The sequence below is a fragment of the Lissotriton vulgaris genome, chromosome 11 (genome assembly GCF_964263255.1).
Source record: "Lissotriton vulgaris chromosome 11, aLisVul1.2, whole genome shotgun sequence".
Lineage (NCBI taxonomy): Eukaryota > Metazoa > Chordata > Amphibia > Caudata > Salamandridae > Lissotriton > Lissotriton vulgaris.
This window is the reverse complement of record NC_141699.1, coordinates 902,274,640-902,294,590: the sequence shown is the minus strand read 5'-3', so window position 1 is coordinate 902,294,590 and position 19,951 is coordinate 902,274,640. Positions and strand designations below refer to the sequence as shown.

The window sequence follows — 19,951 nt, the reverse complement described above, 5'->3', positions numbered from 1 at the left end:
CCATTAACAACGACCTTGTCATCCCCTACCACCCTAATAGGAACCTTCGGTCGACGGAGGCGTTCCTTGCCGTTGTTCCCAGAGTGAAGCGAGCCAGGTCTGGGGGTAGGCTGTTCTCTTTGAATACCGCCAGGCTCTGGAATGCTCTCCCCCTCTCACTCCGGTCCAACCCAGACCTCCTCTCATTCCGTAAAAACGTAAAGACACTGCTGTTTGCCAAATCCTATGTACCTTAGCTCCTCTTCCGTCACCTCTCTGCTTCAACTCAGCGCTTCGACGCCTACGGGCAGCAACCGCGCTTAATAAATATTTTTACAATTACAATTACAATTACAGTTCAGTTCAGTTCAAAAGTCTTTATTTCGAATATCAATTCATAAAAGACGGTACATATAAAAAAAAGACATCAGTATTTTATAAAACCATATTAACGATCATCATCTAAAAATTTTCATCATTTAAAAAGATATTAAACAGTTAATTAGACAATTTAATAAAGACTACTAGTTGTAATAACAATCGACTTTATAAAATGAGTAAAAAGCGGCATTAAGAGACATTGGGGTTCCTAGTTCGAATAATCCAGGCCCAGCCTAGATACTTTGCCACACTAACTACCACTATCTCGGATGTGTTAGTGCGAAATATCCTCATGGCTTCTAAGAACCCTTTGATTTCAAGATTATTACATATGGGTTTAAGCCATTTTAACCGCGGTACACGGTAGGCTGGGCATGCAAAGAAAAAGTGACCCATGCTTTCCGGGTGATTAGGGCACCAAGGACAGGTATAATTTGTGTTCGCAGACCATTTCCCGGCAAAGGAATTGACTGGGAGTGATCCGACACGGAACTGGTGGTATAATTTCCGGTCGAGGGTTTTAGTGATCACATCCCAGTAAGATTCTAGAGAAGGGGTTAGTTTATGTACCACAAAATGCCCAGTTAGGTTAGAAGCATCCGACTGGGCCACTGCTTGATGTTTTACTGTGGCCCAGTATAAGTCCTTAAAATCCTGCTTAGAGGGAAAAAGGGAATCCCCCGGGTTAGTCCAGAGGAAGTTGAGACCCATCTCGTCCAGCACAGATGTTACTTCCCTTAGCCAGGGGATTTGGGAACCCCCCCGCAATGACCTAACTTCATCCAGTTCCTTGGCAAATAGGCTAAGCTCTGGAGTAGTCCAGAGCCGTCGCCATAGGGCCACCAGATGGAATCGAGCCAAGTCATTGAAGGGTTTGCAACCCAAATCTAACAGCAGTGGTTTTGTGGGTGTAGATTGAGGAAGACCCACCAAATTACGCAGGATTTTATTTTGTGCCTTAACAAGGAGAGACAAATCTTTATACCCCCACACATCAGCGCCATATAGTATGGCTGTGTTAATTTTCGCTTCGTAAATTTGTATCACCGGGGCAATACGTTTGGTCAGGGACTTTTTTTGCTCCTGTAATAAGCAGCCCAAGAGGCGGACAAACTTAAGATATAAAGCTTCGATCTGGGGTTTCCAGCTAAAGCGGTAGTCCAGGGTCACACCCAAGTACATCATTGTATCCACTTGTTCAATCAGGGTACCATTCAAAGTAATAGAGGTTTTAATAGGGCTTTTGTTACTAAAAAACATAAGTTTTGTTTTATCTGTGTTGATCTGCAGATCATTAACCCTGCAAAACTCAGCGAACCTGTTGAGGGCTAATTGCAATCCCCCACGAGCTTTTGAGAGAAGCAGGGTGTCATCTGCAAAAATCAACATCGGGTATTTAAACCCGCCCAAAGATGGTGCAGCGGTCGGGGTATCAGAAAAGAATTTTACAACCTGATTTATAAACAAAAGGAATAAGGTGGGTGCCAACACGCATCCCTGTCGCACACCGCGTGTAACTGGGAAACTATCAGTCACCTGACCTTGATTACCCCATCTCACTTTAACGAAGTTTTCTTCATGGAGTCTAACCACTAAATCAAGAAATTCAGGAGGCAGACCCATGAGTCTAAGGGATTTCCACATTTTCTCTCTTGGTACTAAATCGAAAGCCGATTTAAGGTCCACAAAAGCGGCATAGATGGCGCCACCACCCAGTTTGACAACTTTCCAAAACAACATGTTGAGTCTAAAGACCTGATCTAGGGTGCTGGTGCCTACTCTAAACCCAGCTTGCATAGGGGACATTCTGCTTACACTAACAGACCCCGTCTCCTCGCTCCGATCGGTTCAAGGGGAGCTGAAACATTTTGAACAGGCGGCAGGCTTTATGGTAAATTTGTCTAAATCCTCTATACTTAACCTTACTCTTCCCACTGCTGAGGCGAATAGATTGAGGACTCAGATGGCTCTGCAATAGGCCAAATACCAGATACAGTAAGATTTTAAGAGATGGACTCCCCTTTATATTTCCTGGTTAGGGTCAATTAACGTTATCAAAATGTCTGTCTTGCCAACATTTTTATATTTATTTCAGACCCTACTCATTGAACTTGACTGGGGGTTATTGCCACACTTATGCTCCCTAATTATCAAATTCAACTGGCGGGGGGGGGGGAGCTTGCCTTCCTTTTCAAGTCTTGCGTCGGCCAAGAGGCAAGGGGGGTCTAGCCCCACCGGACTTCACACTATATTATCGGGCCACACAGTTGAGAGTGGCAACGGAATGGACAGTGCGGGAGGCCGTTAAACATTGGCTACATTTGGACTGCTCGGTGTGTTGTAAATGAATCTAGGACCCTAGTGTAATTTTCCCGAATTATGCCCTTATATAGGTATAAATTACCGGATTCTTATATAGGCATAGAAATCATTACCATATTTAGACTGAGCCTATGCAGCCCAAATACGGCATATCTACTTCCACTAAGTTCCAAGAATCAACAATGATTTCTTAGAGAAACCCGCCTTCAGCAGCTAGGGACTTCCCCTTGCTTGAATATTAATTTATCTAGGACATCATGGAGTTTTCGAAGAACTGAGGGCCATATGTATCAAGATACCACTTAGCGAATCTGTAATAGTGATTTTTAAGAAATTGCTATTTCAGAATCGCTAAGTGGTATGTAAGAAGGCAATCGCAAAAAAATTGTGATTACCTAAAAATCGCTATTTTATGTGCGATTCCCACAATTGCGATTTTTTACGTTAAAAAATCGTAGTTTTGCGATTCCTTAACGGAACAAATCACAAAATTGCGAATTTTCGAATCAGCAAATCAGAAACTCAGGTGCAGCTTGATGACATCACAACCAGGAAGTGAGTCTATCCATGCTGCACCTGTGTTACTGATTGCGAGAGTGAAGGAGTGCTGGAGACAGAACACTGCAGTGCTTTGTGAACATGCAGGACACAGGAGACATGCCCAGCCAGGGCACCCCCCAGCAGCAGCAGCAGGAACACCAGAGGAGGAGAAAACAAAAATTCTCTGAAGCAGAGCTTGAAGTCCTCATAGAGCAAATGGTAACAAGCCATGAACTGCTGTTTGGGAAGAAGTCACTGAGGGTTCCTGAAACAAGAAAAAGGCGCATATGGGCAGACATCAAGGAAAAGTTGAATGCAGTTGGGGTGACACATAGGAGTGTGGAAGACCACCGCAAACGATGGTATGATATGTAGCAGCGCTCCAAAGAAAAGATGCTTACCAGGTTGGAGCAAGCAAGGAAGACTGGTGCAGGGACCTCCACTGCCACAGAATCAACACCATTGGCGGAATTTGTGGAGGCAACACTACTGCCAGAGAGCGTCATAGGAGTGGCTGACCTGGACAGCTCAGACCCCCCAGGAGCAGGACAAGGTAAGAGGCATGCTTTCACACCCATTACCCCTCCCCAACTACCCCCACACACCCAGCAGTGACCCTTGGGCAGAAAGAAAGTAGTAATCCAGTGCAGGTATACAAACACACACTGCAATGCATTATGGGAGATGTAGTCACATGCACATAACATTGGTAGACTGACACCCAGCCATTCCCCAAAAGCATATGTGCATCAGGAAAGGGAGACACAAGAAATGTGTAATTAGCAAAAGTGAAATTTATTTATTTACAAGTGCAAGTCAGAACAGAAATTAAATGTATGCCTTTACGTCCACAGCATCTAATTCAAAACAAGCAACAGGCAGTCGGAGACAGGGCAAGTCCCCTACCAGAACAGCAGCTGCGCAGGAGCAGGAAAGTGAGGACGGGGCTAGTCCAGTCAACCCCCCCAAGCGCTGCCGGAGGATTGCTGTGAGACCTCTAACCCCTTTGGAGGATGGGGGCCAGAACACTGATGGGGATGGGCAAAGCAATGACACACAGCCTGAAACACAACAGCACCGCCGTGCAGAGCCAATACAAGAAGTCCGAAACAGGCGCAGGTCCCGTGCTGCAACAAGTACTGTAGATCCTGGGGATGGGTCGGTGTTTGCCGGGCTTGAGCTGAATATGTTGCAGGTCCAGCGCCTGCAAGCCAAAAACATCAAGTTACACCAAAGGGAAGTCAGGGCAGGCTTTAGGAGCTTAACATGTGCCATGGAGGCACTCTGTGGCAAACTCAGGGCTGACTGTGCACCAGGCGTAGGGAGATGCAGCGCCTGGACCTGTATACACGTGCTGTGAACCGCCTGGCCTCCTCCAACAACATACTAGCTAGACGCTGCATCAGCATGCAGCGTGAGTTTGTGCACAATAATCAGGACGTTGGAAGGGCCCTGCTCCAAATCTCTACGGCTGTAGATGAACAGCGCGCAATCCGCACCACAGGGCCAGGAGTCCTAACTCCAAATGATGATGATGCCCTATCAGTAAGGAGCAGCGCCACCCCCCACCAACCATGGATAGGCGCCGTAGTGGACGCAACAGTAGGGCGACTGAAATGAGTGAAGGAGTCAATGTGCATCCCCAGACAGGAGCTTCCACCCGCCCCGTCGCTAGTAAGGACACATCAATGGGACCACTGGATTGGTGCAGCTAACCACAGTGCAGGGACACTTGACCATGAATGGATACATGCACTGTGCATTAACATGTGCTGGACATTATGAAGGACATTGTTTCCCACTCAGCCTGTGTGTCTTTTACATTCCTGATGTTAAGGAATAAACACAGTCTGTCAATTGTAAATTTGCATTGTGTCATTTCTTTTACCTAGAAATAGTTGCACGTAATCTCATCCCACCTCTGACGGCCAGCAGCTGCACCTGCTACACCGGCAGGCATGCGTCCTTGAGCTGGGCACTCCACATCAGATGTGTCATATTCACTGACCTCCACCGGTGTGCCTTTCCTGGTTGCAATGTTGTGCAGGATTGCCCATGCGACGACTATTTTGCAGCAGGTTTCTGGGCTGTATTGCAATGCCCCTCCACTTTTGTGAATACCAAAGGTCCTCTCTATGGTGCCTCTTGTTGCAATGTGTGCCCTGTTGTACCGCCGCTCTGCTGCATTTGCTGGATTGAGGTAGGGCGTCAGAATGAAGTCACGTACTGCATATGCACTGTCACCTGAGGGAGGGAAGGTATATGGTTAGCCACTGTCCAGCACTTGCAATCCTTGACAAGTGTGTATACTGTGCAAATGCATTTACCTAGCAAATAGCCATCGCCAAAGTCCCCATTTAGGAACCTATGGTGTATCCCACTGTGGCGGAAGATGTAGGAGTCGTGCATGCTGCCAGGGTACTTAGCGACAATGTCCGTTATGATGTGTTTAGCATCACACACCACCTGTATGTTCAGGGAATGGTAGGATTTATGATTCCTAAACACGTACTCATTGTGGGAAGGGGGGATATTGCAACGTCCGTCCCATCTATGCACCCGATGACTTGGGGAAAATGGGCCATTTGATAAAAATCCTGTTTGGTCTGATGCAGTTCCTGTGGGGTTCTTGAAAGGTAAATGTGGTGTGGCATCCTCTGTACCATGGCGTCAAGGAATGCATGGAAAAAGCGCGAAAGGGCACTTTGTGAAACCCCTCCTGCTGTGGCTATCACCCCCTAAAAACTACCTGAGGCCAACAGGTGTAGTGAACAAAGGACCTGGATGTGAGTGGGGATGGCTTGTGTCCTGCATGTGGGGTGTTCTAGGTAGGGTCTGAGTTCTTCTATTAAATCATGGATACTGTCTTCATCCAGTCTGTAATGGGTAAAGATATCCTCATCAGTGAGCTGGTCCATGGTGACGGGGAAACGGAATATCCTCTCCTGGCGTCTCCTCCTCTGGGCAGCAGCTCTCAGTTGCATCCTCCTGGCTTTCAGGGAAAGCCCCACCATTGTGGAAAGAAGTCTGTTGCATTCTGTTGCTGCTTAACCGCATGCGCGCTACGGGTTTTCCCGCTGTGCGCTGAAATTTAAAAATCGCGCGGTTTGTGACAAAGCCAGCTCGTCATCCGCGCAGCGCAGGTAACGCCCATGACGAGCTGGCTTTGTCATCCGCAGCGAAGGGGTTAAATAGGTGCACCTGGTTACCACCTGCTCCTACTTGGTGGTTTTTGCGATTCTTTAAATTGCTAATTTCATCAAATCGCAATTTGTGATTTTTTCATACATACCATTGCGATTTCTTGTTTTGTGATTTTTTAATTGCGAATTTCGCTAAGTAAGAAATCGCAAATCTAGGTATTCGCAGGTAAATCGCAGATTTTTAATTATCGCAAAATAAGGATCCACATTTTGTGCGATTTCTTATTTTGCTACATATTTTCCTACATACATACCTTTTTGCTAATTCACATTCGCGAAGGCAGAAATTCTGCGAATTTCCGCCTTTGCGAATGCGAATTTCAATGATACATATGGCCCTGAGTCTTTGATGACGTTATTAAGTCCAATCATACGTCAAACTCTGCACCTTCCAAGTATAAATATGCCTACATTTGCCCAGACAAACACACGGTGGTTTGGATCAGATCGACTATCTACGTGCCCGACGCCCTGCAGCCGCAAGTGCTGAAGGAAGCCGACCCTCCAGCAGACGCACTGAGAGACTCTGTCTTTTCTCCTGCCGAGAAATCCAGCTCCAGTGTTTACAGGCTACCCTTTCGGGTTGCTGGGAAATCGAGTCCTGAGAGAGAGATGCAAGACCTCCTTCATTCTAAGCAAAGGTACGGAGCTGATTAGACCCGTAGAGAATTCTTGGATAGATTCTTGGCAGAGAAATACTAAACTTAAGCTACTCCTCACTTACTTTTTCCCTTGTACTAGACTTAGGTTAGGTACACCGGGGTAGGCGTATTTTAAAAGCACCAGTTGAGTACTTTTAGTCATTATTTTATCACTGTATGTATTTTATAAGTTTTAGGCAATTTATGGCTTAGAAACCATATCATGCTTTTACAGTACTACTTTATAATACTTTTCGTGTTATATGACCTGTACTTTATAACCGGCATTACGATTGTAGCAGTACATTTCTCATGCTTGAGAAAGAAGACTGTTCAATAAATACTTTTTATTGAAAACGCCCGTCTCTCTATTTTCTCAGCACCTCTGGTGAAATGAAGCATGCACGATTGACTGAGTAAAATAGCTATCTATTGTTTCCGCAACTCTAGAGATTGATTTATTTTTCGTGGGAAACAAAGTTGTCATGTTTATGCGGTTGTCAGAAACTAATCCCTTCTTGTGAATTCAAGAACGTTTCTACTGACCTCTGAGCTAGCTGGCACTCACAATTAAGTCTAATATATGCGATAGAGACCTAGTCGACCTCAGTCCTACGTCTAAACTATAGTATATGTTATTCCAATGCGCAGAGCCTATTGGGAATATAGGAACTACACTACATGGCGCCCAACGTTTGGTAAGGCGATAATTTAACGCTAGATACTAGAGTAACTCAGTCGTGCTGTTCACACAGACCCCTTTTTCCCCGTAAAATACTCCAATAGACGTCTGGAGTGGGTAAAAGGATAATATCCGCCAAAACTGAGTAGGACGAAAAATCCTATGTATTAGTTTTTGATTTGTTCAACGTTGAAGGATACAGTGTTCCAAAATATTGTGCACCTAATCTTTGTTTCCTTGAAACTTGTTCTGCAAACTTTTCAGTCAGCAAAATAATGAATACTGACGAAGAATTAGCTGCAGCAGCAGCACAAGCAGTTTTAGATGACAGAAATCTCCAACAGAATGACCCGGATGTTAAAATCATCCCGGTAAATTTAAGGAAAACTATAACTTACAAACTCATAAATAATGGAGCATCATTGAGAGGTGGTAAAGTAATCTTTGTTATAGAGGTACATGAATATCGGCAAACAGAGGTATTCTATTCATGGATTCACTTTCCTCCAGCTTATAAAGGAACACACGAGTTCCACTACTACAAAGTAGAGGAACCTCCAGAGGAATACGTTCCTTACGAGGACATTGAAATTCCATTAACTTACTTACTGGTTTAAAGGCGCCCTACAACATCAAAATCACATTACCTGGCTTGGTCCACTAGGTAGACCAGGAGCCACATGGCCGGTACTAGCCAGCTATACACCACATTCTGACTTAGAAAATATGACAGGTCGAGAACTATTAGCTCAGCTGAAACAGTTAATTAAAATACATAGACAATTGGTTCAATATGTCATGCGGACCTTAACAGTCCAACCTACTGTAAGGATTCCACAGCACACCCATCACCAGGGGAACACAAACAAAATCCCACCACAGACTATACAATCAGTCATTGGTAAATTGCCTGCCAAAAGGGAACAAATTCTGTTTTGGTTAGCACAAAAAATGACGCAGATAGAGGCAGTATTTCCTGATAGTACACCTCATGAAAAACAAAGAATTCTGACAATCTGCTTACCAAAAGGGATAGCACCACATGTGGAGGACTGTGACACTTGGGGCACAGTCTTTGCTTCAATCTACACAAAAAAACATGGTGTTCCGTCTATGGCGGTAATATCAGACGTTCTGAGACAGATTCAAAATGAATACGGACCAGAACCTGCTTTAAATCTTGGTATGAAATTACTAAAAGATTTCAAACAGGTCTCGGCTATACTATTAGCCAACATTAAAGGTGAAGCAGCATCAGTGGCAATCCGCCAAAAACTAAAAGAAACAGATATAACAGACCAACCATATGAGCTTGCAAGAATTATTGAAAAATCATATGAAGAACTAGGTAGAGATAGTTTGGGTGGGAAACCGTTAAAACCCCAACTAACTGAAAATCCTGAAAAGGTTTTTATTAAAAATAATCTCACTACTCCTAAAAAGAAGTGGGAAAACACTAAACAGACCCTTCCTAAAGAGAAACATTCTCAATCCAAAGGGAGATCTCCCCAACGGGGAGGTAGGTCTCCCCAAAGGGAGCCCTCTGAAAAGAGGTATAACCTTAGGAATATGGATCATTTGAGAAAACCTGATAAATATCAAGATACTGATACACGTTCCTCTCGTACCTTTCAGACTTCCTCGCAGAAATGCGAAAGAAGTGGATGATCAGAACAGAAAGAGGAACGCGTGAAGTCCAAAGAAGAACAGCACGTTCCAAAAAATAAGAAAACTCAATCCACCAAGAAGAAGGTAGCAAGCGTAAAGATCAGACATGCCGAGGATCTTGAGGACACAACTCAAGAACGGGGAGTGGGCTCAGACAATGCTAGACAGCGCAGCAGAAGTCACCATAGCTCGCAAGATCCTGATGGATCATCTGGAGACAGTGGACTTGAATGAATGCATTCAAGTTGAAACTGCTGACACCAGGGTTAGTGTACCCCACAAGTTATATGAAGTAACACTCCAGATGGAGGGGGACATACCTAGAAAAATAAAATCACTATTTTGGGAGAAGCTTTCTAAGGGTTGTGACATTCTTCTAGCTGAACAAGATTGGCCACCTGAATTTATCAGGGAGTGCCCACATGGCGAAGAGATAATTATGCCAGCCCTCTCAAATCATATTCCTATTAATAAAAAATATGCCAGAAAATGGGCTGTGGCCCAGGCTCCAGCATTATATAAAAATCATGTGGGATGAGATGAGGACTCTCCTCACCATAAAATCCAGTTAAAAAATCAACCTACTGCACTGAGGCAATATCCAGTAAAACAGGAAGCTAAAAAACAGGTCAGGGAGATTTTAAATCAACTTGAATACCAAGGGGTGATTGAAACATGCACCTCGTCAATGAACAATCCTTTGTTTCCTGTCTCCAAACCAGACAATTCATATTGTCTAGTTTTGGATTACAGACATTGAAACTCCTGTTGCAAAACATTCGCAGTACAAAATGCACACAGTGCAGCACTGATGAATAACATTGTGCGCAAAAAATATAAAACGACATTAGACATTCCAAATGGTTTCTTCTGTCAAAACATTGAACCAGAAAGCAGACATCTGACCACTTTCCCAATCATGGGGACACAGCGACAATTTTGCAGTCTCCCCCAGGGATTCAAGAATAATCCAGGGTTATTTTCAGCCAGAATAAGAGTTACTACAAATGTACGATGATGAGGCATTGTCATATGTCGATGACATCTATCTTACAGACGATGATTTGGACGTGCACTTGAAAAGAGTGAACACCATAATACTTGGGTTTGCTTCGGAAGGGTACAAATTCAATTTTAAGAAATCACGAATTGCCCACCACAATGTCCTATTCTTAGGATACGAACTTTCAAGTGAAGGCAAAAGCCTGGCAGCAAACTTTCTAGAGAAATGTGCACTGCTCCAACCTCATGAACTCCAAGACACTGAAAAACGTGCAGTCAATTCTAGGTTTCCTGAATTTTGGAAGAACTTATGTTCTAAACTACGCAGAAAGGGTTAAACCTCTCTACGAACTAATCAACCTGATTTCAAACCAACTAATTAGACTCAAACACACACAGAAATTTTGCGTCCAGTGCAAACAGACATGTTAGCAAAAACACAGTTAGAGACACGCGACAATGTGCGCATACTTGTGATCCGAATCATCCCAGGGAGATGCGGATTCACATAACTAACATTTAATGAAGGTGAAAAGGTACCAATAGCTTACAAATCACACTTGTATACACAAGCTGAAGTAAAATTCAATTCTACAGAAAACATTCTGACAGCGGTTCAAACTGCAGTAGCAAAGGAGAGAGCCCTAGCACAGGGTAAACGCATAATGATCGTTACACCTGTACCTGCTTTAGAAGCAGTGATGAAAGCGAGCATTCCGAATGCTAAAGCTTTACATCCGAGATGGATACAATGGGTTAACTCTCTTGTAGGAAAGCTATGCCTTGAGTGGCTACAGTAATCTATACTTCCAGAAATCAAACAACACTTATCTTTACTTAAAGAAGGCAATGATCTGCAAGATTTCTTAATGGGGCCTCGCAAACCACGTCAAAAATGTTTCATATACGCCGGTATATAAGCAGCGTACAACGAAGCTTGGAAAATAACGCAAATGGAAACTGCAGAAAGAATACGGGAAATTGATTGTATTAATTTAGAGAAAACTCTCTCTGTAGTGGACAATGGGTTAACAACTCTGTCCTCCAGAATATATTCTTTGGACAGCATTGTATCCTCTGCAATTGACATAATAGAGCAGGACTTGCTCATGTTTCAACATGGCCAGTCTCAATTACGTTCTATAATGCAGCTAGGCTGGACGTTACAAACTTTTCGTTCAGGCTACGTGCCATGGCGTCTAATCAACACAACGTCTTTGCTTTCTGTATTTAACCTTACAGATAAACAAATCGCTTTGCCTCAAAAAGGAGCAGACTATACGGTGCTGAGATTTGAAAAACTGGAAAGATTACCCTTTACAGTTTCTGAGAAGCCTGTCATTGAATGGATAATACATGGCACCATCACGATACCAGTGACGATTTTCCAATTTCAGTATTGTCTACAGCATATACCAGCGGGCCTGTATGAAAGGTTGGGTAAAGAATACATTAAGTCAACCTGGGCTTTACCATACACACACAAATGTTGGAATGGGGGAAAGGAGGTATTCCTTAGTGGTGACCATTGTAAGAACTCACTAAGTGGTACACTTTTGTGCCAAGGTATTAATTTACACTGAGCCTGCAAAGGTTCTGCAAATAACCTTTCATGTCACCTGCACGTTTCACCCTCCACAGTGATAGAACCAATTTTCAGGCAGCTATCCAATGGCAGCAATGTTATGCTCATTATTTAACTCCTGTGCATTATGCACAGGATGCGCAGTACTGGCTCAGGTTTGTATTTGCCCCGTATTTAAAATGTCAGATGGTATAGTATTCGATTCTACTAGTACCGCAGCTGCCCCAACTGCCATTGTATCCATTACATGTGTTACATCTCCCCCAGTATGGGCAATGTTATTATCAGTCTGGGCTACATTATCTTCTCATATTGCATTGCTTATAACATTGTTTATGCTGCCATTGTTTTGAGAGGAACCATTGGTCACTGTGCTCAAATCCTGCATAGGGCCCCCGTCAATAACTACTAATATCCCACTAACAATCGGGAGCTGCTCCACACCGCTCCCCCGTACCTGTACATCAGTAGAGAACTCTTTGCCTGTATCCTTTTCTGTACCCACAATTGTGTCCGCATTGCTCGCGTGTTTCTCCTTGACCGCCCCCGATTCCACTGCTTCATTCGCTCTCCGCGTCACACTCTCTGAGGCCGACACCATGGGCTGCGCTCCGGACAGCTGCACGTTACTCTCAGTCCCACCCTCACAGCGTGGCTCACTCTGAATACCTCCCGCATCAGCTGCCTCTGTAACAACCAGCGAGGTGAGCGATTGTATCTGCTGATGCGAGTGGGCCTGCATCTGTATCTGCATCTGATCCGTCCTAACAGATACCGGCAATGGAGTCGGAGTCGGAATCGTGACTGACGTTGGAAGAGGAGAAAATGATTCGTATAGGGTAGGCTGCCGCAGAGTCGCTTCTCTCCCCGCTGTATCTGTGGCTGTTGTTGGCTCCTTGCTGTTCTTTTTAGTGATGAGTGCCTTCCTTTTCTCTTTTTCCGCTTCTTTCTCTTTTTCTTTTAACTTCTGAGCACTTATCGCCGTTGTTTCTTTTCCTGTTGCTGTACCTTTCGCCGCTTCTCTGCGAGTCTGCGCTTTCATCCTCGCTTTCGTCCTTAGGTTGGCCGCCGGCACCCCCGGGTCGCTAGAGGTCACATCCTCGTCCTTATCCCGTTGCTGTCTGTGCTCCTTCAGCAGCTTCTGTATTTTGGGGGCCATAACTTGCATCAATCTGCTCCAGCCGGAGCGGCAGAATCTTACTGTGTCCGACACCAGAAGGGACACGCTCCAAGCTATATCTTTTGATTCAGTCTGCCTTAGTCCGGTCAAGCGTGGTGAAGCCTGAATCCGGGCCGTCCAATTAATTAATGCTCCCAGCATTGCTAGGACTCCATATTTCTCTTGTAATTTTTCAAGAACAGTTCTTTTTTCCCGCTTCTTTTCTTTTCTCATTTGCTGCTATATTCCAAAAAAGTCACATAATTAGCAAGTGCTTTCTTCTTGATTCGTAATGTATGTCGGGGTCAAGGAAAAACACCCTCTGGGAGAGGAGGAAAAGAGTGACCTTCCCCTACGGCCTGCTGGCGGCCATCTTGCCTCCCCGACCTTGTCGGCTGGTTTGATTGTGATTCCTTGGTCCTGAGACAAGGTCCATAAGGCCGTGAAGGGGAAATGCTGATTGACATTGTGTTCACATGTATGTTCACGCATTGTACAAGTTTACTGTCAGACTGCATGGCAATGTACATTGTGACTGATTTTCACACGTTCTTGAGAATATCCCCCAAAAAGTACTTGTTGGACTACTAAGGCCCCACAGTGCTGTCTGGTACATCTAATGAAGCTAACATACAGTGCCATAATCAGGTTGTATCTTGTACTTCTTTGAATGTTGCCCGTGCTTCGTACAAAAGTTTGGGACGAACACTTAAAGATGAATATCTCTTCCACAAATATGCCATCGGAGAAACCAACATTTTAAACAAATGCCATGCACTTCAGAGGCATCTTTGTACCTAGTTAAGATTTTCACGATACTAGGGCAATTTTACCTCACAGTAAAATTTCACTTGATTTGACAGTTTCCATGCATTAAAATCGAATTCAAATTGTGGTTAAATGCATTGTATTCTACCCCTTCAAACGAAGCAAAAACAGCACAAAACTTAGCTGCTCCTGCAGCCAAAATTTCAACATGGTCAGCGACTGGCTGCCGCCCCCCCCCCATCTGACCACACCAACACCTGACACATGAACATGAGACCTGGTTATCTTTGGAAGGCGGGAGGTCGCAAGACCTCCCGGCCGTATTTATTAAGATATGAAATTAAAAGGTTTTTTAATTGCATGATCAACAATTTATACAAAAATCAGCAGGACATTAGATACAATATTGTCAACAAGTTTGAGAGGCTAACCTTAACAGAAACTCTAATACAGATTGTTTCCTAACCGAAGCTAACATCCTCATCTTGATTTTTGTATACTACATTTCTGGCCATATGGCAAGGTCACTAACCGGTGTCAGGTCCTACTAGCTGCGCCTTACCTAGTGATGTGCGCATGCGCAGCCATTCCTGGTAATTACCCGGTCTACGCCGTGAACTCCATTTACCCACTAAAGGAGGGCCCTTACTCTGCGCCATCCGGTGACGTCATAAGTATGCGTGCGCGGGGTGGCTACCAGCCTAAGGAAAGCGTGACTACTCCAACCCGCGCCCCTTTGAAGCACCAGTTACCTTGCCCCTGGAGTTCTTGGAGTGGCCAATGGCCCCTCTCCCTGGACGGGAACCTCCCATGGATGATGCCCGCCCCCTCAGACCTTAAAATGGCTGCTCACCGGTCATGACCTTACCGCATGCCCCAAACCTAATAAATACGATGACCTAGGAGAAAAAATTCTAATGACAACTACTCTAGCTAACACATCAAAACATCAATTTAAAGCTACAAATGGGAAAAAAGTCCTAAGCACAATTGCAATATCATAACATGTTTCATCACAGTTCACTAAAAGGGGAAAAAATTCCTAAATCAAGCATCACCAGCATAATATACAAACCAGGCACAGATCACTTATGCATATCAAGGATATCAACAAGCACCTACAGATTACGCTTAAACTAGACTAAGACAACATCAATCATTTAGTTTCAGGGATGGTGGGTGGGAAAAACAAGAAGCCCCGAGCGCGGGGCACAACACGCTGTGGAGGAGCGTCCAGGGAGAAGAGGGTCTCCTGGGCGCTCCCCGCTTCTTTATCCCCAAGGGGCTGGGTGGGGGTGGCTACGCCCCCACCCAGCCCCTCCCGGCACGCCCGCCCCTGACCCGGACATCCTACCATGGTATCCAGGTCAGGGAGGGCACCAACCAATCGGTGGTGGGGCGCGCCCAGGAGGGCACGCCCCACCACCGAGGGGCACAAAGGGAAGGGGCGATCGCCGCGCCGCCATGCGGGCGGGGGGGCCAAGAGCCCCCCCTTTTCACATGGTCAGCGACTGGCTGCCGCCCCCCCCCCATCTGACCACACCAACACCTGACACATGAACATGAGACCTGGTTATCTTTGGAAGGCGGGAGGTCGCAAGACCTCCCGGCCGTATTTATTAAGATATGAAATTAAAAGGTTTTTTAATTGCATGATCAACAATTTATACAAAAATCAGCAGGACATTAGATACAATATTGTCAACAAGTTTGAGAGGCTAACCTTAACAGAAACTCTAATACAGATTGTTTCCTAACCGAAGCTAACATCCTCATCTTGATTTTTGTATACTACATTTCTGGCCATATGGCAAGGTCACTAACCGGTGTCAGGTCCTACTAGCTGCGCCTTACCTAGTGATGTGCGCATGCGCAGCCGGTCCTGGTAATTACCCGGTCTACGCCGTGAACTCCATTTACCCACTAAAGGAGGGCCCTTACTCTGCGCCATCCGGTGACGTCATAAGTATGCGTGCGCGGGGTGGCTACCAGCCTAAGGAAAGCGTGACTACTCCAACCCGCGCCCCTTTGAAGCACCAGTTACCTTGCCCCTGGAGTTCTTGGAGTGGCCAATGGCCCCTCCCCCTGGACGGGAACCTCCCATGGATGATGCCCGCCCCCTCAGACCTTAAAATAGCTGCTCACCGGTCATGACCTTACCACCACAGGCCAGCATTGTTAACCGACGATCTGGCCTCCCCCTACCTAGACCCAAATCAGCAATCTTGTTTAGCAAAACCCTCTAACCAGGCCCAGAGATTGTTAGACCACAAAACATTCCCCGCCTCAGTCAAGTGTACTCCATCCCCTAGGTAATACTGTTCGCCCCAGATACACCCATGTGGAATTGTCTGCAACCGGGGGGCCCGAAATAGTTTGTCCAATTGTGTGTTGATCCTCTTTACCGAGTGATTCAACGCCCTAACCGAGTCCCCCCCTCGCCACTGCCACCGAGGGATAAGTTGCGACCATACTACCGTGCAACCCGGGCAAGTCCTGGCCACCCACCCCGCAGTGGAGATGATCTCCTCAATAAGGATGCGTCTCCCCAATTTGGCCAAATCATTCTCCCCCAGGTGAAGTATCACCACTGACGGGGGCGGGCTGTTGAGCTAAGAGTCCCTGGAAGAAGTCCCTGAACTGGGTGAGACATAGACCCCCTCTCCCGAAGAATGAAATGTCAAACCCCTTTTGCGCGGCCCTTTTACTACGGTCTCCTGAAAGAAAAACACATTCAGCACGCCTCACATACGAGTGACCCACGATCCAAACCATTTTCTTGTGTTGATCCCGATGCTTGTTCCGTGATGGCGTAGATCGTTGATGCCCGGTGGAGAGTTCCTCCCCTGCGTCACAGGTTTGAGAAACTGCAAAAAACCAGAAACAAACCGGGTGTGAGCACCATCCGGTCACAACATGTCAATTCGCACATATCGTTTATAACATTCAGAGGACCATCTCCCAATTTCCTTCACATTTTTAACTGGGAGGCCCCTTGCCACTGCCTCAGTTGCTGCCCCAATCCTAAACGAGTGAGTGCCAAATTCCTTGGGGTCTAGACCTGCCTGTCTGATCGTCAGCTCCAAGACCCTTCTAAACTGGTACCTGGTCAAGGGCGTACCGTCGGCGTGACACAACAGTGCACCTCCCGCCGTGCCCCCTCGCTGTCTATGGAAAATTTCCACATGAGCAACTGGGCAGCAAGGATTGGCACGGGCTCGGTGGAGCACTATGGTGTGACCCCGTGACTCCTGGTCGGTTTTGGATTTCTGAATTGTCACCCACATGGTATCCTCCCTGATCTTTACACAGGCCCCTTGTAGGCCGCCCTGCTGATCATGTTTGGACGCTGCTACCAACTCACCAATTCTCAGAGCCCCATAGAAAGCCAGGGAAAATGCAGCTTTGAACAGAAGTACCTCCCACTCCGAGCTACAGACATTGTGCAGTGCCACCAATAAAGATGTCAGCCGTGCTAGCCCAATGGGCCTTCTTTTATCGGCAGGGTGACCCTGTAAACGGCGCCAACCCCTCAAGGCCTTGCGCACCATAAAGGTGTTAGTGGGGTCTTGCATGCCCTTAGCCTGCACAAAGAAGGAGACCGCCGCCCTATGCCTGCTCGCAGCCGCTACGGAGCGACCCTCCCTGTGCATCCATTCTAAGTAGGCCGCAAAGCTGTCCTCCTGTGCCCACCTAACCTCCCATTCCTGCCCCAAGAAAGTACGGTAAGACAAAAACGCCCCTTCGTAAGCTGTCTTGGTCCTGGGGGCTAAGCTAGCAACCACGAGGTCCTGTAATCTGGGGCACCAATCTGCCAAAGTACTGCCGGGAAGTGAGCCGGAGAGGGATCTGCTGCAGGAAGATGTTCCCTGAAAACCTGCATTTTAAAGCGAGAGAGGGAGTCAGCTGCATTATTGAGAATGCCAGGGACATGCTTGGCTTTGAAGACCACATTCATTTTCAAGCATTGCAACACAATCTCCTTTATCAGGCGCAGTATGAAAGGACAGCGCGCCCCCTGTTGGTTTATGCACTCCACCACGGTCATGTTATCTGACCAGAACACCACTGATTGATTACATAGGTGTTCGGGCCAGACCTTCAATGCCACCCAGATTGGGAAGAGTTCAAGGAAGCCAATATTGGTGGTCAAACCCCATGCTCTCCATTCTTCCGGCCATCGTTGGGCGACCCACTTGTTCCCCAGGATGGCGCCAAAGCCCACACTACCAGCCGCGTCTGTCCATAAACCCAACTCTGCTGATGTGGTGGGAGGACCGGGCCACACTACCCTGCCATTGAAATCCTCCAGGAACGCCATCCATATGAGCATATCCTGGCGAACCTCAGATGACAACCTCGTGCGGTGATGTTTCTCCCGTAGTCCCTTCATTGCCTGGGCAATGGAGCGTGAGAACGGGCGTGCCATAGGGATAACCCGCAGAGCGAAGTTCAGTTGCCCCACCACCTCCTGTAATTGTTGCAAGGAAACCTTGTGTTTGCGTAGGCATTGTCGCAGCGCTGCTCTAAACCTAGACACTTTGTCCTGGGGCAACCTGAAGCATCCTTCCACTGAGTCAATTTCGATACCGAGAAATTCCAAGCAGGTGGATGGCCCAAACGTCTTCCCCGGCGCTAGCGGGACCCCAAAAGCCCGCATGAGCACGCAAAATTCCTGCAGTGCCCAGGCACACTCCTGAGAGCCCGCCGCACCTAAGAAGAGAAAATCATCCAGGTAATGCATGACCTGCTGGTGGCCCGTCGCCTGTCTCATGACCCATTCTAGAAAAGAGCTAAACGTCTCGAAATATGCACATGATATGGAACAGCCCATGGGCATGCATTTATCCATGTAAAACTTGTCTTCAAAAGTGAAACCTAGGAGATGATGATCAGCTGGGTGGACTGGGAGGAGACGGAAAGCAGATTCTATGTCTGACTTTGCCATCAGGGCCCCTGGCCCCAGGGCACGCAACAGGTCCACCGCCTGGTCAAATGAGGCATATTTTACACTACAAATCCCTTCATCAATCGCATCATTCAAAGACGCTCCTCTGGGCGCCGACAGGTTGTGGATCAGTCTAAACTGGCCCTTCTCTTTTTTGGGAACTACTCCTAGTGGTGAACACACAAAATTGGGGACGGGCACCCTCACAAATGGGCCAGAAATCCTGTCTAGAGACAATTCTTTGCTAATTTTTGCCGCCACCACTGTAGGGTTGAGTTTCACTGACAATTGATTCTTGCAATGGGCGCTACCTGTGTACCCCCCTGCCGGGATCCTAAAGCCTTGGGAGAAACCTTCCTGAAGTAGTGTGGCTGCTGTGTGGTCCGGATATCTATTTAACCATGGGATCATTGCCAGAACATCTACAGGCGTGGGGGTACCCAACTTGTTTGTACTACACTGGCTTTCCTCTTCCCCTCTGACCATGGTTGCCCTGCTTGGACCTGCAAGATGCTTCTGGGTGTGAGGGGTGACCACAGGCCCCGCATGCATGTTTAAATCTACAGGTGCCCGGGGCCCTTGTGCAGGTGCGCCTATTAAAATCCCAGCACACCCCTTTCTTCTCTGACCCGCCGCCCCTATTCCTACCCGGGACCTCACCCGCTTGGGGTGGCCGAAAGGGCTGTTGAGGTCTGGTGGAAAAAACCTTGACTGCACTGGTGGACTGATTGGGGGGCGAGCTCTCTGAGAATTGCTGATGCCATGACATAGAGTCAACCTTGTCCCATGTCAGTGACGGATTAAATTCCAGGGCTTTCCTGAAATTGACATCATACCCTTTCCACGCATCCCCAGAGTACTGTTCACTCCACCCCACAATCCTGCTCTGATAGCATGCTAATGGCGCCTGCACATTGGGGGGTCGTTCAGCCTTGATAGCTGTGAACACTGCAAAAGCCCTGATCCAGTTAAGCAGAGTTTCTTCCACCCTAAATCTAGAACACTGTGCCCTCCATTCACTTGGATGCATCCACTCCTTTAGCGTCTTTGCATGCTCCATTTCCCTATTGTCA

The 19,951-nt window shown here is 46.6% G+C and overlaps 1 protein-coding gene across 1 annotated transcript in view; it reads right to left on the bottom strand.

Moving 5' to 3' along the window:
* Positions 1-19,364, bottom strand: part of LOC147683664 (uncharacterized) — a 28,779-nt gene extending 9,415 nt beyond the window's left edge. The window contains exons 1-3 of the mRNA XM_086942561.1: positions 17,754-19,364; positions 13,012-13,402; positions 12,461-12,807 (exon numbers count right to left, since the gene is read on the bottom strand). Coding sequence (XP_086798687.1) covers positions 12,461-12,807; positions 13,012-13,402; positions 17,754-19,364 — 2,349 coding nt within the window. The remainder of the gene's footprint in view (positions 1-12,460; positions 12,808-13,011; positions 13,403-17,753) is intronic.
* Positions 19,365-19,951: the final 587 nt, after the last annotated feature.